Below are 18,700 nucleotides of genomic sequence, written 5' to 3'. Positions count from 1 at the left end.
GTAAACAATGATAGCCTTAATTTTACATCCTTTCTAAAACCATGGCCTTCTTTAGACCCAAGACAAGAAATCCCTCCCCACAACCCTTCTGGACACTTTAGAGAGGAATGTGTTTATTTGAATTAAGGCATATTGATTAAATACATATATAATATAAACCTACATGATGCTGACGTGTTTTGTATCCACATTGAAGATTTATGTCAGTCCATTTGAAGTTTTCAAAGTTTGGACCAGTGACATTGCTTGACACTTGCTGTGTCTTTACCTTCGAAATCTAAAAGATATCATTTTGATCTCATTTTGAATGCTCATCTTTCATACATGAAGTGTAATCACCATGACACCTTTTCTTTTATCTTACAACAAGACACAGGTACACCACATGCCTCTGGTGTTTTCGCACCACAACGAAAGTATGGATTTTGATCCCAATCATTAATTGTTGTACTGCCACAACATTCAAACTAAAACAGTTGAAATATCAGACGGGCCATAAGATGCTTGATTAAATAAAACACAGTTTTCTAATCAACTCACATTTAACTGAAAACCATCCACAGCATTCTTTAGATCAGGATCCCTTCTGTATTTTATAATTGCCAAGAGAAATGCCGTATTAACCGAATCCTTAATCTACAAAAAACAGAATAAAACAATTTGAATTCTCGACAAGAAACAGCAACATACAGAATAGCAACAAAATACCTCAGACCAAAAAATAAATCCGATGACTCCAATTACAATTTGAAAAGTAAAAATGAATACAACAAAAAATAAGTACTAAAAATAAAAATATATGTAAGTCAGTGACTCTTGACATCCATTTAAATGCACATGACTGGAATTAGGCAACCATCATCAAAATTTGAAACCAGAAACTCAACTGATCACAATAATTACATGTAAAATTCTGAAATTATTCCTCAAAGTTCCTATACTTACAACATGAAAAATTTTGATATTACCCCTCAATGTCCTTTACTTACAACATGTAAAAATTTGATATTATCCCTCAATGCTCCTATCATTCCAAACATGGACACAAAAAGAATAATTGAGCCACAGATTATGACAGCTATTGATGGGTCACTGATAAAATCATAGAAATCCTTATAGTTTCTGTAATATTCTGATTTCTCAACGTTAGCATAAACACCGGTCGCTATGAGAAAGCCACCAATTACCTACGAATGCAATGGAAAATGGTTTCTTGACTTCAATCAATTAAATGTGTCAATTACAAAATAAATAAGTATATTATTTCTTAATTTAAAACAATTATGAAAATTCAAGTTTCAATCTTGCGTGAAGAATTCAATTAAGCTTGGCAATATAGAGGAAATCGAAGAGAGGACACCTACCATGAATGTTACGTTAAATCCAAACAGAAAAAACTTCTTATATTTTGCCTTGCCCATATTTCACTTCAAACTTCTTTGTGTCAGTTTATAGAAGCAAGGCTACTCTTTATCCAGCCATCAAAATATCAACGTCGATTGATTTCTCGGTTCTTTAAAATTGTTACATTTGCAGATCGAAAGCGACGAACCTATTAAATCTCAAGTGCAATCTTTGACTCTTTGATATTTGTGAATTTCTTGAATTTCTGATTAGCTATGTTGACCGCTGACCCTATGCTGACCCTTGTGGTTTCTTGAGCCCACATCTCGACTTCAAATGAAACAAAAACTTTCATCGTTTGATAATTTAAATTTCAATGAAATGCCTAAACGTTCTAAACACGAGAAATCTTTAGTTCGAAGAGAACAGCATGATTTATTTTTAGTGCAAAATAAACATAGTTTTATTTACATCATTTCTAATTGCTCATCCCTAATGAAACAAAAGCACTTTGGAATGTTTTGCTTCAAAATCATCTGGAACAAACAAAAACTAAACAAAAATTAAACAAAATGACATGTATTGTATATTATGTAAATGAATTGTAAATAAATTGTCTCGTTTATAACTGCAAAATCTCAGTGTGTTCTTCATCGCATTCACACTGACTTGATGAAAAAGAAAGAGTGATTTGTTGAATAAGGTTGGTATGCATTTTAATGTTTACGTTCATTATAGAACTATTTTTTTTTTGAAAGTTTCAATCTTTCCCATCGTCTTTCGTGAAAGTCTAAAATGCTAAATAAAACAAGTCGTCTATTGTATTCGGCATGCTCATATAACATCGTGACGACTTAAAATAAGTTTTTTCTTAAATTGTTAAATCTTACGTATCAAGCCATCAATAACTGATGAATGATTGATTTAGCTACTACTATCTAGTACAATGTTTTAATGTCTTGTTTGATGTCAAAATACGATACAATACTTTAGTGGAATCACTTCAAAGAATGTAAACTACATAGAAAATTTTATATGAAAAAAAAAACGATGATGATTTTCAAATGACAAAGATTATCGATATTAACCTATAAATGACTTCCAGGTAAGTTCGGGATTGTAAGGAATTTTACTAGTTCTTTACTAGTTCTCAAAATCATTATTCTTTTGTTCCTTCTTATCTCATTGATTCGTTATTGATTATTGAATCTGAATTAGGGACAGAGGATTTGGGTCGCAAATGGATTATATAGTATACTTTATATATATATAAATGGATTATATTTCGTGCTAGAAATCTTGTTTTTCTTTTGCTCACGACATTGTCACACAATCTTGGACATTGTAAATTGCACTAATCCGATAATTGAATAAAATATGGCGGGATTTACTAACACTAATACCGCCCACCCAACAGTTACGTCTTTCGTAAAAAGCATGTGCTTGTTGTTTCAATTAGATGAGTGTTCTGACAATGTATATTCCGGTAGACAATTAATTAATAATGTTTTTCCAAGCTATGCTAGCAATTAAATGTTTGTTTAACTTCAATTTACTAGACTAATTGACGAAGATTAAAGAATTATTGTTATTATTAGAACGTTGCCGTGACAATCTTATTTAATTTCAAAAAGAGAAATTATCATTGCCATTTGCAAAGAAGCATTTTGTTTATTTTGCCTGTGATCAATTATTTCAATTGAAAAAACGCTTGGCTAAAAAAACATGTCACACATTTCATTCATTTTGTATTAAATAAACCGGAGTTTGTTACGGAATAACGAGTTTTTGCTAATGTCGCGAGAACAGGAATTTTGAGTTAATGAAACAAATGTTCTCTGCCATGGAAAGAAGAAATCGCACGAGAGTTTTTGACATAAATGGCACAACTTTTTTTGGAAATTCTACTTTGGTTTGAATTGGGCATATTTAACACTGAATCAGTTCCTTCCCCGATTAAAATTATTTATTACACATCGAAATTTCAGTCATTTCTAAAGAGAAAAAAATACAGTGATAGTCAAAAATGTTTTGTCTCCTATCTTCAATGATATCATGATAGCACGTCTTGCTAATAGAATTAACATTATTGAAAGATGTTTGTCAACGGTTTCCCTGTTGCAGCATGTTTTTGTGGTTAAAACCTGAAATCATAGTTGAGATAAAAACAAAACTTCATAATAAGATTATTCGTATCAGTTTACAGAATGTAAATATGTTTTGCTACAACATTCGGTTGATTCGAATATGTTTTGTAATGCCAATTATACTCTAGATCTTAAAAAAGTGAAAAAAATAATCCAGTTCTTTTGGAAAGGTGAAAACACAATAACATATCTTTCAAGTTAATCGTGATGAAAACCTATCACATCTGCTGAAGATAATATTACTGAGCACTGAGGACATCATTACCAGCCTCAAAATTTTGTATGAGGAAAATTTTATACATAGCACGCTTAGATTCAAATCGATGAAAGATGTAGATGCGTTGCCATGCTTTGATATTGCATATCTTATGATATTACAAAGATGTTAAAATTAAACAATACAGAAATTATTTATTAAGTCTTTGTGGAAAAAACATTAACGTAAGCAGTTATCGGTTGACAATCACTTTCTTGATTGCTGAGTGCAGCATTCCAATGGAATAATGACTACGACCTTTATTATTCAAGTGTTGTCTATCTATCAAGTCAAACGAACTGCAGACAAGAGAAAATTTTCAAAATCAACCATAAAGATAACAAGAAAATAAAAAAAAAGCAGTCCAGTGCCGCAGTTAGAAAGGTAACTGATCGCATATGAAAAGTGTCAACTTGCTAAAATTAATCACGCTTGTTTAAAAGGCCGTCTTCTTGCTATCTTGACTAGAAAACAAAAGAGAGATTCTGTGTGCTGAGAAAATCATTGTCTGCAAATGTTAGAGATCAAAGTTATTAAAATGTGCGTGGCCTTAAGATCGATATGGGTGGGATTTCATACCACCTTTTCATTATTAATTTAAGGCAAACTAAAACTAAAGTAAAGACTTTGATTCAATATTTACGAGTTAAAAATTGTCAAGAATGATCTAGCTCTAAGTCAGTTTCATTCTCGTGACAATAGAGATATCACACTTCGTTTATACAGACACTAAATGTGCATATACCTGTACTATGGAAGTGTGCAAATGTAAATCATAAGGCAAGTGTCTTTTGATTCAGTAAAAATCGTGACGTAATGAATAATATGTCAGTTTATATCTGATCTATTGACCGCGAGAAATCATTTGTACTACGAGTAAGGTCATAAATCAAATCGAACAATTTCATTGAAATGTGGTCATTTTTTTCTTCGCATTTCTGATAATCGTTCTCATGACAATTCACACGAATTTTATCATTAAAATTGGATTTAAAAGACATAATTATCATTATTAGTTTTTTTATCATTTTGTCCTTTGTATAAAATGAGTTCCATTCAGCTAATATTCAACACGAGTTCATGTCATACTGAGAACTTGATAAGCTATATTATGTTCTACCTCTAAATTATTCAAGAAGATGATCCACTGAGCGATAAAATGATTGTTTGCAAGGAAAATCTTCAAACTCTATATTGATTGGTTGGCTTAAAATATGAAGTATTTTTCTTGGCGATCTTTTGAATGCTTTTAAAAAATCTTTGAAGTGTAGAATCTGTAGATTTATGCCCATAATGTAATATGTAATTGCTTCGTTTTGAGAGCAGAAATTTTCTACATGTTTCATCACATTCCTACGAAAATTATACTACGTTTTCTCGAGCATGCATTATTTAAAGAATTGCACGACATGCAAAGATGAATTGATTGATTTTAAACGTCCACGTATAATGCGTTTTAAGGGTAACAGATCAACGATAAACATCGACAAAAAATTCACACACAAGACTAAGAGCACACAATCTTCTTCTGGGGGCGGTGTGAAATGTTCTAAAAGAATGCCTGAATGAAATTTTAGAATATAGCACCGTTATAGAAGATAGTTTTGTTTATTTTTTAGTTCTGCTGAGGATCATATATTGCAGCAAACAAAGTCTTCAAGCTTTGTTCTCTACTGATACAAACAAGGTTAGAAATTATAATTATATCGTATATGTATACAAAGAATAGTATATTCACTGCAAAGTTTTTGAACATACACCTTTTTTCTCTACACCGAAGTATAGCGAACAACTGACAGCTTGGAACGAACATTTTTCGAGAGAACACGAAGCGAATGTTTTTGATTTTGAGTGAAAGTGGGTGCTTTCGAAGATCCAGACGATAGTACATTTCATGTCATTATATATCATGATATCACTATTAGTTTTGTAATGAGTCAACAAAACAAATGTTATCTTGCTGATAAACGTGCCGGGAAAATTTTTCGAGCATATTTTTAAATGTAGATCGTCCAGGTTAGAAGGACCGTTGGCGTTGATGTTATTGTCATATTGTCAGAGTCAATGTACTCTACAACACTCACTCTTACTGAATTCGACATAAAAAATCACACTCACTCTAATCAATGACAAAGTCATTTCTCCATTATTTGTTAGATTTGTGCTGAAAAAAATTCAAATAAAGCAACCAGTAAACTGAAAATGCCGTCTTTGAATAATTTAGCGATGATTTTGATACTCCACACGTGGTTTCATGAGTTAACTTAACAATCCACAAAATGTCTGCTTGGTGATCAACGTACATATAAATATGCTACAATTATCTGTTTATTGTGCAAATTCTAAATATGTTTTACAAAGCTTGTGTTTATGTGCAAGTCGATTTGTGTTTACATCTTCAAACGAAGTTTTCTTCCAAAATAGACTGATAAGAATTCATTGACATGATAATGGTAAGTTATGAATCTTTGATTATTCAGGTCAACCTTATATGGATGTATTATGAACGTCACATCTTCACCAACTGTCACCAACCATAGTTCGACGACCTTACCGGCTCTAAGTCACGTGACTACAACATATGTTGGAATACTTCTGTGCATAATAACAGTGGCGTTATTAGGAAACATCGCTGTCATCATCGTCTTCATTGGCAACCGTAGATTTCGTGTTTCATCAAGTTACTACATATTTAGTCTGGCTGTAGCCGACGTTATCACTGCATCGTTGGTGAGTGCATGGCTCAAACGTTTTGTAAAAACATAAGACGAATCAATTACTGGTGATGTTTCTTCTATGTTTCAGGTAATGACCTTCGAAGCAGATCAATATCTTCATAATATGAAATGGCGTTTCAGTAAATTTTTATGCAAAGTCTGGACAACGGGCTATTTGTTCACTGTGCCTGTCTCTATTTTATCGATATGTCTCTCCAGTTTCGATCGATGGTACGCAATATCAAGGCCACTGAAGTACAGAGCAAACAGAAATGGACTAAAACGCAAAGCTCGTGTTGCTGTTATAGTGATATGGATTTATTCTGTAATCTTTGCTGTAATACCTGAGTTTGGATGGAACCCCCCGGGGGATAGTGACGGTTTTGTTGATGATTCAAAATACTGCTATTTTGACATCTATTTTGAGTATTCCATCTTAAGTTCCATAATTCATTTCATTCTTCCATCAATAATCACGGCTTTTCTTTACTATAAGATGTTCAAAGCTATGAAAGCGTACACGATGCATCGTCGGAGAATGTCGAGTGGCTCCGATTATTCTAATCCCTGGAGTCCAACTCAAAGAAATTACAGAAAGGAGTTGCGCACCAATTTTCGTCATAGTGTTAAGCTTGCCAAAAGCTACGCTTTGATTGGCTCATTGCTAATTCTAACTTGGTGTCCTCACTCGATCTTCAGTATTGCGCAGAATATATGTTTGCAGCAAAACTCAAGAAACTATGGTTGTGGTTTTATACGAGATATCAAAGCTGAGACATCAAACAGTTTAATTATTCTTGGATATTCCAACTCCGCCTTGAATCCTATTGTCTATGTTCTCAGGTTCAAACAGTTCAGATTGACATTGAGAGAATGGCTGACATGTAGAAAAAAATGAAATGCAATTCCCAAAGACATTTCAAAGAAACGATCAATGTTGTTTCATGGGGAACTTATTTAAGACACGACTATATGGTCTTCACTCCCCAAATGAACACAATTTTTGTCATGATTACATGATGTAAGTACTTTTCACGATGTCTTTTCCAGATGTTAATAAATCGTATAATTAAGATTGTTAGACGCACATGAACGTAAATTACAATTATACACCTTGAAGAATATATGTGAACAAAATACAATTATCTTTTTCAAATTGACTTTGAATTCTTAATTTTTTTCACGTCGTTAAGCAAAACAGACAATTGCTTAATATAATGTTGAAGAAACGAACAACTGATACTTAGAGTTTGTTGTTTTGAAGTTGCGAACTGAGACGTGCTTGTACTTCTAGCATCTGACAAAAAGGTTTGTTTAGGCTGAATATATTTACAATTATAAGTTAAAATAATTAAATTATAGTGATATGTAAATTACACGACTTCAAGAGCTCAAAAGAGGATCATTCATTTTAGCTGAAGATTAATGTAGAAACGCTGTTGTATGTAAAAACGTGTCTGTTTTCGAGAAAGCCTTGTAGAAACGCTGTTGTATGTTGTTCGAGAAACACAACGTAGAAAAAGTCATATCTCACTCAACACAGAAATATTAAGAAGCATTCTAGCAGGTAAGCAGGTATTTTTGATTGTCACCCACATCCCTCGAAATGAATTGTGAAATTTTTCGTGCGTGTTTATATTCAGTTTCATGTGGTGATCTAAAGTTAGGAAATCAAGAGAGAGATAATTATCACCATAAAACAATCAACGCAAACAAACTCTACGAAAAAATACAGCTTACAATATGCGGAAGAATTTTTAAAGGGAAATTGCCTTTAACATAGCTAGTCTAGTGGCTACTTGAAATAAATTTGGTTTTGTAAGTAGGAAGTAAGAGGCAATTGTAATGAATAAGTTCCACTTTTTAATCATTTTTCTAGAAAATGGATGCTCACAGGAACTTCTCGCCAAATGTCAATGCGACATTGCCAAACGTGCAGAATTTTGTGCAAATTAATTTCTCTATCGCCGTTCTAATATCAGCGCTCGACATTATGGCAATAATATTAGGCTCCTTAGCCAATATTCTACTTGTTGCGTTGGTTTTTAGTTACACAGATTTGAGAAAAAGAACAGATGTTTTCAGTACGAGTCTATGTATCTCAGACCTAATGGCAGGTGTTTTTTTCCAACCATTTGTCATACGAAGGTTGCTAGCTCGTCACCCTCAACAAAATTATGAATGGGCTTTGAGAAGATGCATTGGTCAAGCAACATTATCAGGAAGTGCTCTCAGTTTACTAATGGCAACAGTTGATCGTTATATTGTAATACAATGGCCATTACGATATGAAAACATCATGACTGAAAAGATGTCATCAATCTTTGTAAGCGGTATATGGTTGATATCATTCAGCATGGGTGCGACTGCATACTTTAGAAGAGAATTGTCAGCGGTTGTATTTCCTTGTGTTATATCGGTCATTGTAATTTCCATTGTCGCAACACATATTTCAATTTTCATTATTGCAAAGAAACAGGAGAATAAAATATGGAAGCAGTCACGACTGAATAAAAAAGGGAAAAAGTTTCTATCCAAAATGCGTGCTACAAAAACCATATTTCTACTTCTTCTGGTTTTTCTCCTCAGTTGGCTGCCGTCCACAATTTTCAGGTTTTACGACAGACTCTCTGGTGGAAATATCGTCACATTCCACACTTGGCTGCATCCACTCAATTGTCTCATTCAAGTCCACTGCTCACTAGACCCATTCCTTTATGTGCTGCGCAATCGTAGATTCAAAGTCGTCATTGAGAAAGTTTTCGAACGTTTCACGAATACTTCAAGTAATAATCGATCTTGTTCTTCACCGTAAGGCACGCGGTTTTTTTTGTTTCAAACATAGCTGAATTTTCTAGAAAAAACTAAATATCGTGTCTTCCAACGTTGTCGGATGATACTAACAAAATATTTGTAAAATCTTATAGGAATTTAATTATCGGAGCATTTGATACAACTCTCGATTTCAGTTTTTTTGTGTGTCGGGCATTATTTACAAAATCTTGTGCCACAGAGCGATAGGTTTCCTGGGGCGAAGCATCATATTTTCCCAATGATGTAATCCAAAGCTAGTTCCAGCCATCGAGCCGATAACAAATTTTCCTAGTTGTTTTGAACCTTCTCTTTCATTGATGACTCTACCATAAAGACCAACATTCACAATATGCTGTGCAGGAACATCAAATATGAAGGCCTCGTTGTACACTGGAGTAAGTGTTTTATACTTAACTGAAGTTTTGATCTTTTTTAATTGCTTTCGATTGAGCATAAGCGAAACTTTGAGAAATGGATCTAAAAACAGTAAAAGAGTAGTATCATTGCAGTAAAATCTAATGTCATTGTATATACTAATAAATGTGGGGGAGGGGAGGGGGAGTTTAATAATGACAGACCACAATGTACGTATGATGGAATGGCAGTTGATTGAGTTTGGGATCGTCCAATAAGGTTTGTTATCATTATGTCGGTGTGAAAGACAGCACAAACAGAAAATACACAATCTAAGATAAATTGGACAGACAGAACTGACATCTATAACTAATTTTACAACCAACATAATTCAACCCTCCATTCACCACGACAAAGTTTCGCTTCAAACTGACAATAACAATGACTTTACTGCCTGATAAAGATAAAAAAGCAAGATGGAAACAAGTGTTGTTCATGTATCATTAATGAAGTAAACGCTGTGGTCAAACAAATGTCGTAATGATCGTGGGGACGGAGTAATATTGTTTAATTTTCTTCACAGCAATATTTCAAAGAATGAAAAACAACCAAATCATGTGTAGGCTCAACTAACAAGACGTTATTACTTTCAGGGATTTGAAATTCGAATAAACGTACAAAAAGAAATGAATTTAGCAAACACCAAAAACATTTTCTATGTTTTCATATTTTTCAGTAACAAAAATGATTTCATGTTAACATTTATAAATGCCGGCATCTCTTCGTGCTTTCAGAAGGTTGGGAAAATAGCGTTAATATTGCATTACACGGCAATATTGTAGGCGCTATTGCAAATAAAAACAGATAACTAAACTAATTTTTATTGGTTTATTTCATGTGATCACGTGAACGGTATGAGAAAAGTGTTCAAACAATCAATAAAGTATTGAATGTTATGTTTTGACAATCAGTGACGATGTGTGAATGAGGAGAGGGATAATGTCAATGTCATCAGAAGCAAGTCTCTCCATACAGATACATAGAAATGAATTTACAAGATAGAAAAGACAGGAATTAGAACGAAGCGTATGACGCCGACGCAAGCAAGAACATCCTAATTAACTCCTAAATATTAGCACTAATATATTCAAGAAACATTCATCTCATTTGACTAAATTAAAGATATTAAAAACGAGTGCTTTCTAAGTGACGTCAAAAGAAGATAACAACCATAGTAACATATTAAAGTTTCATATGTGAGAGGTAAGAACGTAAAATCTTTCGTCTGTATGCTGAGACGATGATAAGACGAGCTAAAGGTAACTTCGGTGAGTTTTTATAGCGATATTGAGTTTTGTTATTATTGTGATCAATGTTAGTAACACTTATGTCACATCCTAAAATGAGATATGTATTCATTTCCATGTAGAATAAACTAATCCATGAAATCCTTTTGTAGTTCGATTCATTCAAAAACCAGACGAGAGCATAGTAAATACAAAGTGAAGAACGAATGGACAAGAACTGGAGTTAATAATTTCTCATTGGGCTTTAAAAAGACGTTAAACAAAGTATCAAAATTATGCGTTTTGCTACAAGAAACACACCTGCAGGATAAGAGTTCAAAGGAAAGACGCTACACGCAATTGTGCTTGACAATAATTTGACAGCTTGTTTCATGTATATTTCATCCATTTTTTGAGTAAACAAAGAAAAATTACAGACAAAGATCATAAAGAAAAAAGGCAAAGAAGCTTTTCAAGAGTGAAGAAACATGGAGCTATGTCGTTTACCTAAGATCAAGGTTAATACTACACTATGGGAAAATACAAACTTGGAAGATTTAGAAAGCAGAATAACATACCACGAAATAGTACCAGCCTGTAAACGACATACTGTGTACAAAATTTACGTTCACAGCGGCACACAAGGATGGCTTGTGGTTAGACGGTACAGCGAATTCTATAAATTAAGGAATGATTTGAAGAAATTATTTCCTTTAAAAGAGTTCATTTTCCCACCTAAACGATATTTTGGTGACAACTTTGAGCCGCGTTTTCTCAACAACAGAAAGCATGGATTGCAAGGTTTTCTCTACATGATAACACGACAACATGAAGTACTCCAGAGTTTGCCTGTTGCTGATTTTTTATGTCTAAACAATCCTCGCACAGCGTTAGACAACGTTCAACAATGCAAAGTTGTCATAACACAGCTGGAGAGCGAACTATTTAAACTAAAAACGGATAAAGATGAGCACACTCAGTCCATTTCATCGTCAAACGATCTCATCACTGATTTACAGAACCAGAAACAAGCCCTTCTAGCAGCACTACGATACGAGAGACAACAAAACGGTAAAAAGCACTATCCGGGAGACGATCTCTCGTTAATGTTCGAATACCGATCGTTACCGAAAGTTTCTCGAGTTGATGTAAGCGGCTTTTTTGTAAGGAAACTCGTTGGTGGACTCACACGTAACAATAACGATAAAACACGCAAGGAAATTGGCTGCAATAAAAACAAGCGTATACCACGTGATGACTATCTTTCATCCAATAGGAGTAGGGCAAACACTCCTCCCCTTACTGATCGAACAAGAAATGATGCCAGAGATACAGATTATATAAAGAAGGTACCGCCGTACATCGACATAAAATCTCCCAAAACGACAGAACGACAACAATTGCTAAGCAGTGAAGATGTGATGTTACCTCAAAATGAAGAGTTTAAAAGTTTCTACGAAATGAATCGACGAAGAAAAAGTATGCCTGGAGCAATTGAACTACACAAAGTAAACAACAACCTGTCAAAGAATGGCAACCATTGCAAGATTCAAGATACACGATCGACAAAGTTGTTTGTTCCAGATAATGAAGGTCGTCCAAGATCTTTGAGCAGTACCCCAGGAACAAATGAAGACATTTTAGAGTTGGGTTTAAGACAAGCGACATTTCTACGAGTTGCCAATCAGATTAATGCGGAAAATTCAAAAGGAAACCAAGTATGGTCAAGCCTGAAGGATTTACGAAAGATGAAAACTAAACTTTAACTCAAGTCAGTTGTGGTTTAAGTCGATCAAGGATTAATAAATAAGAATACAGGTCAATCTACAAATGCTAAAAAGAAGTTCACTTACTTGGAAGTCCATTGGTCGCTTCATACAAACGACACTTGAGAATAACGACAGTAAGACGTCCAGCCGTTGGCATGTAGCAGATAGAAACTAATATTTCACCAACACCAACATCGTCAAAATTATCCTAAATAAGAAGAAGATAAAATAAAATAAGCTTCATTTAAATATTTTAAAGAATGAATCGAGTCATGCTTTTCACGCTTGGTGATGGGTCATTCTATAATGGTGGCTTTCACACATTAAGAGGATGAAACAGCGAGTAGACTCATCATAAAGCCTGATAATCGAAGCAAAAGGGAAACATTCGACCTTGAAAACAATGATAAAATTATTTTACGAAATGTATAAAGCGAAATATAAGCTCGAGACGAGACTTTAAATTGTCAGTTGTCAGTCTCTCACTTGAGAGTTTCCTTTATAAAAGCACGAACTGCACAGGCGTAAAGCATGATACATCTGTCAAATTACCTGAGGTAGTTCACGACTTAAATCCGCGTCAATGCGCATTATATCCATGTAATTATTGTTTTCAGTATCAAATGAATAAAGCAAATGGCCAACAGGTAATCTTTGAGAAAAACTGTCCAATTCAAGTACGTTTAACAGTAATGTTCTCTCTGGCAGTTCTTCAAAAGGAAGAGAGAATTTGATAATTTCTTCAAATACTGGACTTGGATTGTGTTGACGTGATGTTGTTTTTTTACGTGTTGTTAGATCAGGTAAAAGAGTGCCTTCCACATGATACACATAAGATGTCTGAAGTAGGCCGTGACATTGAATGATGTTGACATTCAAATTTTCCTGTTCACGATCATAAAACATAGAAAATTCCAACCGTCCTTTCTCGAATGTTAAAGGGCCATCTTCTTCACTGAGTGGGCTGAGTGGCGTCGAAAGGCCTGATGCATCACGATTGTTGTCGATGATCACAGATCGGGAACTATCGGTACGCATGAGTTTTACGTGACGTGGTTTTTCCATCGACATTAGTAGCTCTTTGCTCAAAGGTGGATTTTCCATATTCTCTGATGTTTTCGTCTTTTTTAACCATTTACAAAGTATTGCCAGAAGAATGACCCCAACACAAGCAGCAAAAAATAGAGAGAGCACAAGTATTATAATAAACTTTGTGCTAGTTTCATCTTCTAAAATGAAATAGAGGTATAGAATGACATTCTAAAGTCACTAACTAGGTAACAACCACATAAACATTAGTACTTATCAACATATCTACTCAATTTACTCTATATCTATCGAATATTAAGAATTTTCGAACAAAACTAAGAGATACAACCACAAAATATTATGAACACGTTGCATTATCATAATGAAGGAACGCTCCACACCACATACATACACCACATACACACATGCTATATATCGCTATTTTAGAATAAACATCGTACTTACCATCTTCCTGTTGTTCCGTAACTTCTCGAGGGACCTTGTAGTCGAAAGTTGACTTCAAAAAATCTTCCATCGCCTCGCCAATATTCTTAGATTATTTAACACAACAACCAAAATCGTCGAGTCAATTTCCTTTCCGTTTGAAAGGATTCAACGTTTCCATATGAATGGAAACGATCAAAGAAAGGTCAAGCAGCCAAAACACTTTAAAGATTGTCAAAAAAGAGTCGCTTTTACGCAGATAGCTTCGATCTTCTCCTATATAGCATTATACACTTTAATTGTTCGTTGGCTAGTAAAATATCTTAAGGCAAGGAATAATATGCTTTCAAAGCATCAATGATTATTTGCTTCAGTGACCATAAACACACAAAAAGACTGCATGAGATCAAAGATAAATATACTATTCATTAACATAAAAATGTGAGAGAATAATATTATTGAAATTTTCATTAATCATTTTCTAAAAATATTAAAAGAAACATGAAGAGGAAAAATGAATAACAAAAAGAAAAAGATAACGACGTTTTTCTGAAACGAAGGACTTTTGAGAAATTTCTATGTCAACTGCGCTCGGCGTTTTTTGAGTGAAGGTTGTACTAACATTGTACAAGTCACCTTTTTCATTCTACAATAACAAATCTTTACTCTAAGTATCATCAAATGCTAGGTGTGTAATCCAATTTATGAAAGTCAAGTCTATGTCATAATTCGACACCAAAAATCAATAGACTGTTGGCATGGAAACGACCAGCACGACATAATTTATGCGCAGATACCGTCGAAAACCGAGTTGCGATTAGAGAGTGTCTTAAATTGCACTTGCACATTTTTTTGACTTGTGTGAATGTGTCGCTACGACAAGTAATTTTACTTAAGTAAAACTTTAGTAAACTATACTTTAATAAGCATTCCACAAACCTTTCGTTGATACATGCAGTTCTAGAAAGTTGCGACGAAATATACCTGTAACATAAGAAAATTGCATCTTAAATTTGATGTCAAATTATAATCATGTTGCTTCACTGTTCTTATGGGAAGAAAATCTACGAAACAACAACGAAATTCAGGGAAATATTACAAGCGCTATTCATTTATTCAGTAAAATGAATTGATGAAATAAAACTTTTCACGATTCATTAGCAAAACTTTTGTAATATGATAGGAGCCTTTATTAAACAGCTCCAGTCATTAATAATCCAGATTTTTAAACGGAGAAGGTGTATTCAAATTAATACAATACATAAATTTAAATAAAGAAGTGTCGCGTTGAGTGCGCTTGCATGGCGCGTAAGAAAATAAGCGATCCCACCAACACTTAAATGGACTTCTGTTGCATTGAAGGAAGAAAGGAGGTAGAAAATATTGTCAAAGAACGTGAAGATATTGAAGAATTGCTAGGATGGTTTGGAGACAATGCATGGCTTGCAACTCGAAGGTTTGTATGACAAGAACTTTTCAATTTTATGATGACGGTAATCGTCATAGGCTCTTTCAACGTTGGTCTCTAACAGAGATCGAAAACTTTTCAACACAAATGAATGCAATCCTTCATTGAAATTGAAAAGTGAATCTGGAATTCCTCTCGCGTATGTTCTTCTGATGTGAAAATAATACTATGATTAAATCTCCTTCAATGTGTCCTGCAGAAAGGACAAACGAGATGAGACACGAATCATAGATCTTGTTCGAGCAACACACAGACGAGACATGATGAATGTATATGGGTGAACATTACACAAAAGTCGTTTGTTAGGAAAGATATATAGCCGAGCATTGGTATAAAGTAAATAAATAATACAGAATTATTGGAATGTTCTTTTTGTCATTATAGTATGAGTGGAATCACTAAAATGTTTAATTCGCCACAGGTCCCAGTGTCCAAGAGAGCTTGTGTTTGTGGTCATGTGCTCACAGAGAGAAAGATGATTGGTCGAAAGCGATATTCAGGTACACACCTGATCTAATCATTTAATGGACGGCGTCATGTAGTTTGGCCGTGGAAAACAATATACAAAAGAATCATAAACAGAGAATTAAAATCATCCATCTTTTCTCATATTTCAGGATATCGAGCTATGTTGTATTCACGAAATGATCAAATAAAAAACATTAGAAAGACAAATAGTCCAATTCAGATGATTTCTATAAGAAATAAGGTAATAAGAATAGATTCTAATGAAAATAAACACGTAATGAAAATGGATCTTCAATTTCTGAAACTTAAACTATGATTTCACTCTGTTTCATAGCGTTTGACGCGAGAGCAAAAAACTAAAAGAAAATCTCAAAATGAATTGACGCGAGAACGAAGAACTAAAAGAAAATCTCAAAATGAAATTAACACAGTTGATAAAACACAACTGGCAAAGACCTCAAATACTACGGACTTTAATTGCCGTGAATTTTATGAAACTCTCGATGATGCTCTTAGTGAGATTAACAAGAAAATAGCGAAACAAAAATCAATATGGATGATTTTAAAGTCCGACAAGTGAAAACTCGATATCTCTCACATGTTGAGATAGGTTAAGTATGATACGATGTCCCTCACGTACCAAGTTATTGCTCGGTTGCCTAGAAATCATGTGAAATGAACTAAGTGAATGACGAAATAAGCCCCGGGAGCGTCAGGCATTACCAACAACGGAGGTCTCATGTCATAACGCATGTATACATTTCTGCTGTGTTGACCACAAGAACCAATGAGCTAAATGTGTATTATTGGTATTTACGGATGACAGGTAAGCATTTTGTAAATACGATGTCATGTGATACCCCACACATTGACTGTGTACAATAACGTTATGGGATTAATGTCATGGCAACGGAATACAATGAACATACATATACACAAACCAAGATATAAACTGCAAGTAGAACTTGTTGGTAATAAAATAATTATCGTAAATGGATCAAATGGAGCATAACTATAAAATTAAAAACTACAAAAGTTATGAAGATCGAGGACCGTACGAGAAAACATTTTACGCTTTAAATCGACCCCAGACTTATTGGAGTAAGAAAGAACAAGATCGCTTCTGCAATAGATTTACCCAAATTCACTGGAAGAGTGAAAAAAGACCGCGTTTGTTGCCATCACAAGAAATGGAGCTTCGATATTTAAGAAAAGATGGATTTGATGTTATCTCAAAGGAAATTGATCAAAGACGAGACGAGCTTTGGTATCGTCAAGCGCACACGAGAGAAGTTGAAAGAAAGATCGATTTAGCAAGAAGCGAGTTTTCACATAAGACCGCCAGTGAAAGACCAAAATATCTTCCTCACAAAGTAACGCCACAATCGCTGCACAACATTTAAGATGTAAAATTAGGAGAGTGATCCATTGAAGACAACCATAGTTTATAGAGCATATTTTTATGATATCAAATATTTCTAATATAGTTCGAAAAAAGTCTAATTACAAGAAAGCAAGATTATGACATTTCTTCAAATTCCATTTCCTCCTCATTTTCTAGCGAATTACGTTCTTCTGGTGAAGAAAGTAGGATTACATCATCTACAAAATAAAATATCACTGTGCTCAAGACTGTGCTAACCTGGATGATTAATAGCCATAAATATGTAGCAATACTTTCAAGATCTAACTATTTATTTTATTGAAAATCTTTACCCATAACAATAGAGGAAAATGATTTTCTTGATCCATCTTCATCATCATAAGATACATATTCTAGTCGGCCATGTACAAGGACACGAGAGCTTCAAATCAAAATTACAAAGTAACATGAACCTCCTTTCCTGCTATCAACATGATAGATCTTTTACTATTACCCTTTCGAGATCATCTCTTGAACTTTCTGTTGAAGATATGGCCTAAATACAGCAATATTGTGCCACTGTGTCTTTTGCATCAACTTGTTCTCTATTAAATAACATATCCATTGTTAAGAAATGGACAAATGATGAATTGGAGGTATTATATGTAAAGGAATCTATAAATCTACCGCCAAATTCATCTTTTCCTTGAAATTTGTGACTAGTAGCAAGAGGAAACCTCCATACATCACCCTTTCCTTTCTTGGGAAACTGACCGACTCGACCCAATAGTTGCACGGAATTAATGCCTAAATCATTCAGCAAACCAGCTGTTTCACTTCTTTGCATTGCATGCAGTATAATATGCAAATGAAAATTACGAAAGGCTTCAATAGTCTACTTACATCTTTCCGACGGCCGCATTCTTTCCTCGCAGCGAAACATGCCACGTGAAATTTGCTATACAAATTTAGGGAGTTGAAAAATTTCACAGAAACAAAATTTAGTAAAAAGAAATGTTCTAACCTTTATTAATCCAACACGAAATGCCGCCATATTTAATCACATGTGGCCGTTGCATTTTCAATTGCGGTCAGCGGAAAGAGCACAAAACTTCATGCCGTACGCAAGATTTTTATCACAAGAGCACTACCACAAACACTTCGTTGCAAATTCTTAAATGTAAAGATCAGTCTGTCATCCTAAACATCAGTTTACTTCAACTCATGCGCATACAAGTGCC

General features: G+C 34.1%; 7 protein-coding genes and 1 long non-coding RNA gene across 14 annotated transcripts in view; 4 read left to right on the top strand and 4 right to left on the bottom strand.

Annotated features, from left to right (window-relative positions):
- Nucleotides 1-1,597, bottom strand: part of LOC124438561 (tetraspanin-17-like) — a 12,094-nt gene extending 10,497 nt beyond the window's left edge. Inside the window, exons 1-6 of one of the 2 annotated variants that reach the window (XM_046988736.1) lie at nt 1,365-1,597; nt 990-1,187; nt 709-783; nt 541-636; nt 348-467; nt 164-277 (exon numbers count right to left, since the gene is read on the bottom strand). In XM_046988736.1, the coding sequence (XP_046844692.1) occupies nt 164-277; nt 348-467; nt 541-636; nt 709-783; nt 990-1,187; nt 1,365-1,421 (660 nt within the window). In that variant the 5' untranslated portion in view covers nt 1,422-1,597. The remainder of the gene's footprint in view (nt 1-163; nt 278-347; nt 468-540; nt 637-708; nt 784-989; nt 1,188-1,364) is intronic. The other variant, XM_046988737.1, reaches the window with a different exon arrangement.
- LOC124438573 overlaps nt 1-15,571 on the bottom strand; it is a 16,404-nt gene extending 833 nt beyond the window's left edge. The window contains exon 1 of the long non-coding RNA XR_006946137.1: nt 15,497-15,571. This is a non-coding gene — a long non-coding RNA (uncharacterized LOC124438573). The remainder of the gene's footprint in view (nt 1-15,496) is intronic.
- On the top strand, nt 1,775-7,624 carry LOC124438554 (octopamine receptor beta-2R-like). 2 transcript variants are annotated; one of them, XM_046988723.1, is made up of 5 exons: nt 1,775-2,047; nt 4,020-4,131; nt 5,367-5,434; nt 6,228-6,477; nt 6,553-7,624. In XM_046988723.1, the coding sequence occupies exons 4-5, from the start codon at nt 6,250-6,252 to the stop codon at nt 7,360-7,362; spliced, it is 1,038 nt and encodes a 345-aa protein (XP_046844679.1). In that variant the 5' UTR covers nt 1,775-2,047; nt 4,020-4,131; nt 5,367-5,434; nt 6,228-6,249; the 3' UTR covers nt 7,363-7,624. The 2 variants fall into 2 exon arrangements, with proteins under 2 accessions (XP_046844679.1, XP_046844680.1); XM_046988724.1 differs by lacking the exons at nt 1,775-2,047; nt 4,020-4,131 and having other exon boundaries at nt 5,230-5,434.
- LOC124438551 (synaptotagmin-6-like) lies at nt 7,507-14,807 on the bottom strand. Its single transcript, XM_046988720.1, has 4 exons — nt 14,182-14,807; nt 13,240-13,916; nt 12,772-12,895; nt 7,507-9,755 (listed from the first exon to the last, which is right to left on the bottom strand). Exons 1-4 carry the CDS (start codon nt 14,249-14,251, stop codon nt 9,457-9,459), a joined length of 1,170 nt encoding a protein of 389 aa, XP_046844676.1. The 5' UTR covers nt 14,252-14,807; the 3' UTR covers nt 7,507-9,456.
- On the top strand, nt 8,347-9,279 carry LOC124438559 (adenosine receptor A1-like). The gene has a single exon (XM_046988735.1). It carries the CDS (start codon nt 8,347-8,349, stop codon nt 9,277-9,279), a length of 933 nt encoding a protein of 310 aa, XP_046844691.1.
- Nucleotides 10,586-13,351, top strand: LOC124438550. Of its 3 annotated transcripts, none has more exons than XM_046988718.1 (2): nt 10,586-10,895; nt 11,092-13,351. In XM_046988718.1, exon 2 carries the CDS (start codon nt 11,407-11,409, stop codon nt 12,682-12,684), a length of 1,278 nt encoding a protein of 425 aa, XP_046844674.1. In that variant the 5' UTR covers nt 10,586-10,895; nt 11,092-11,406; the 3' UTR covers nt 12,685-13,351. The 3 variants fall into 3 exon arrangements, with proteins under 3 accessions (XP_046844674.1, XP_046844675.1, XP_046844673.1); XM_046988719.1 differs by having other exon boundaries at nt 10,869-10,951; XM_046988717.1 differs by having other exon boundaries at nt 10,877-10,960.
- On the top strand, nt 15,204-17,623 carry LOC124438567 (UPF0547 protein C16orf87 homolog). 3 transcript variants are annotated; one of them, XM_046988745.1, is made up of 4 exons: nt 15,204-15,616; nt 16,050-16,128; nt 16,246-16,337; nt 16,431-17,623. In XM_046988745.1, the coding sequence occupies exons 1-4, from the start codon at nt 15,581-15,583 to the stop codon at nt 16,674-16,676; spliced, it is 453 nt and encodes a 150-aa protein (XP_046844701.1). In that variant the 5' UTR covers nt 15,204-15,580; the 3' UTR covers nt 16,677-17,623. The 3 variants fall into 3 exon arrangements, with proteins under 3 accessions (XP_046844701.1, XP_046844703.1, XP_046844702.1); XM_046988746.1 differs by lacking the exon at nt 15,204-15,616 and adding an exon at nt 15,800-15,957; XM_046988747.1 differs by lacking the exon at nt 16,431-17,623 and having other exon boundaries at nt 16,246-16,422.
- LOC124438566 (single-stranded DNA-binding protein, mitochondrial-like) lies at nt 17,541-18,548 on the bottom strand. The gene is made up of 6 exons (XM_046988743.1): nt 18,484-18,548; nt 18,363-18,417; nt 18,147-18,266; nt 17,974-18,064; nt 17,813-17,901; nt 17,541-17,698 (listed from the first exon to the last, which is right to left on the bottom strand). Exons 1-6 carry the CDS (start codon nt 18,511-18,513, stop codon nt 17,616-17,618), a joined length of 468 nt encoding a protein of 155 aa, XP_046844699.1. The 5' UTR covers nt 18,514-18,548; the 3' UTR covers nt 17,541-17,615.
- Between the last annotated feature and the right edge of the window lie 152 nt (nt 18,549-18,700).

The sequence above is a fragment of the Xenia sp. Carnegie-2017 genome, unplaced genomic scaffold, assembly GCF_021976095.1.
Source record: "Xenia sp. Carnegie-2017 unplaced genomic scaffold, XeniaSp_v1 HiC_scaffold_19, whole genome shotgun sequence".
Taxonomy (NCBI): domain Eukaryota; kingdom Metazoa; phylum Cnidaria; class Anthozoa; order Malacalcyonacea; family Xeniidae; genus Xenia; species Xenia sp. Carnegie-2017.
The sequence above is the reverse complement of the archived record's forward strand: the minus strand, read 5'-3'. Positions and strand labels throughout refer to the sequence as shown.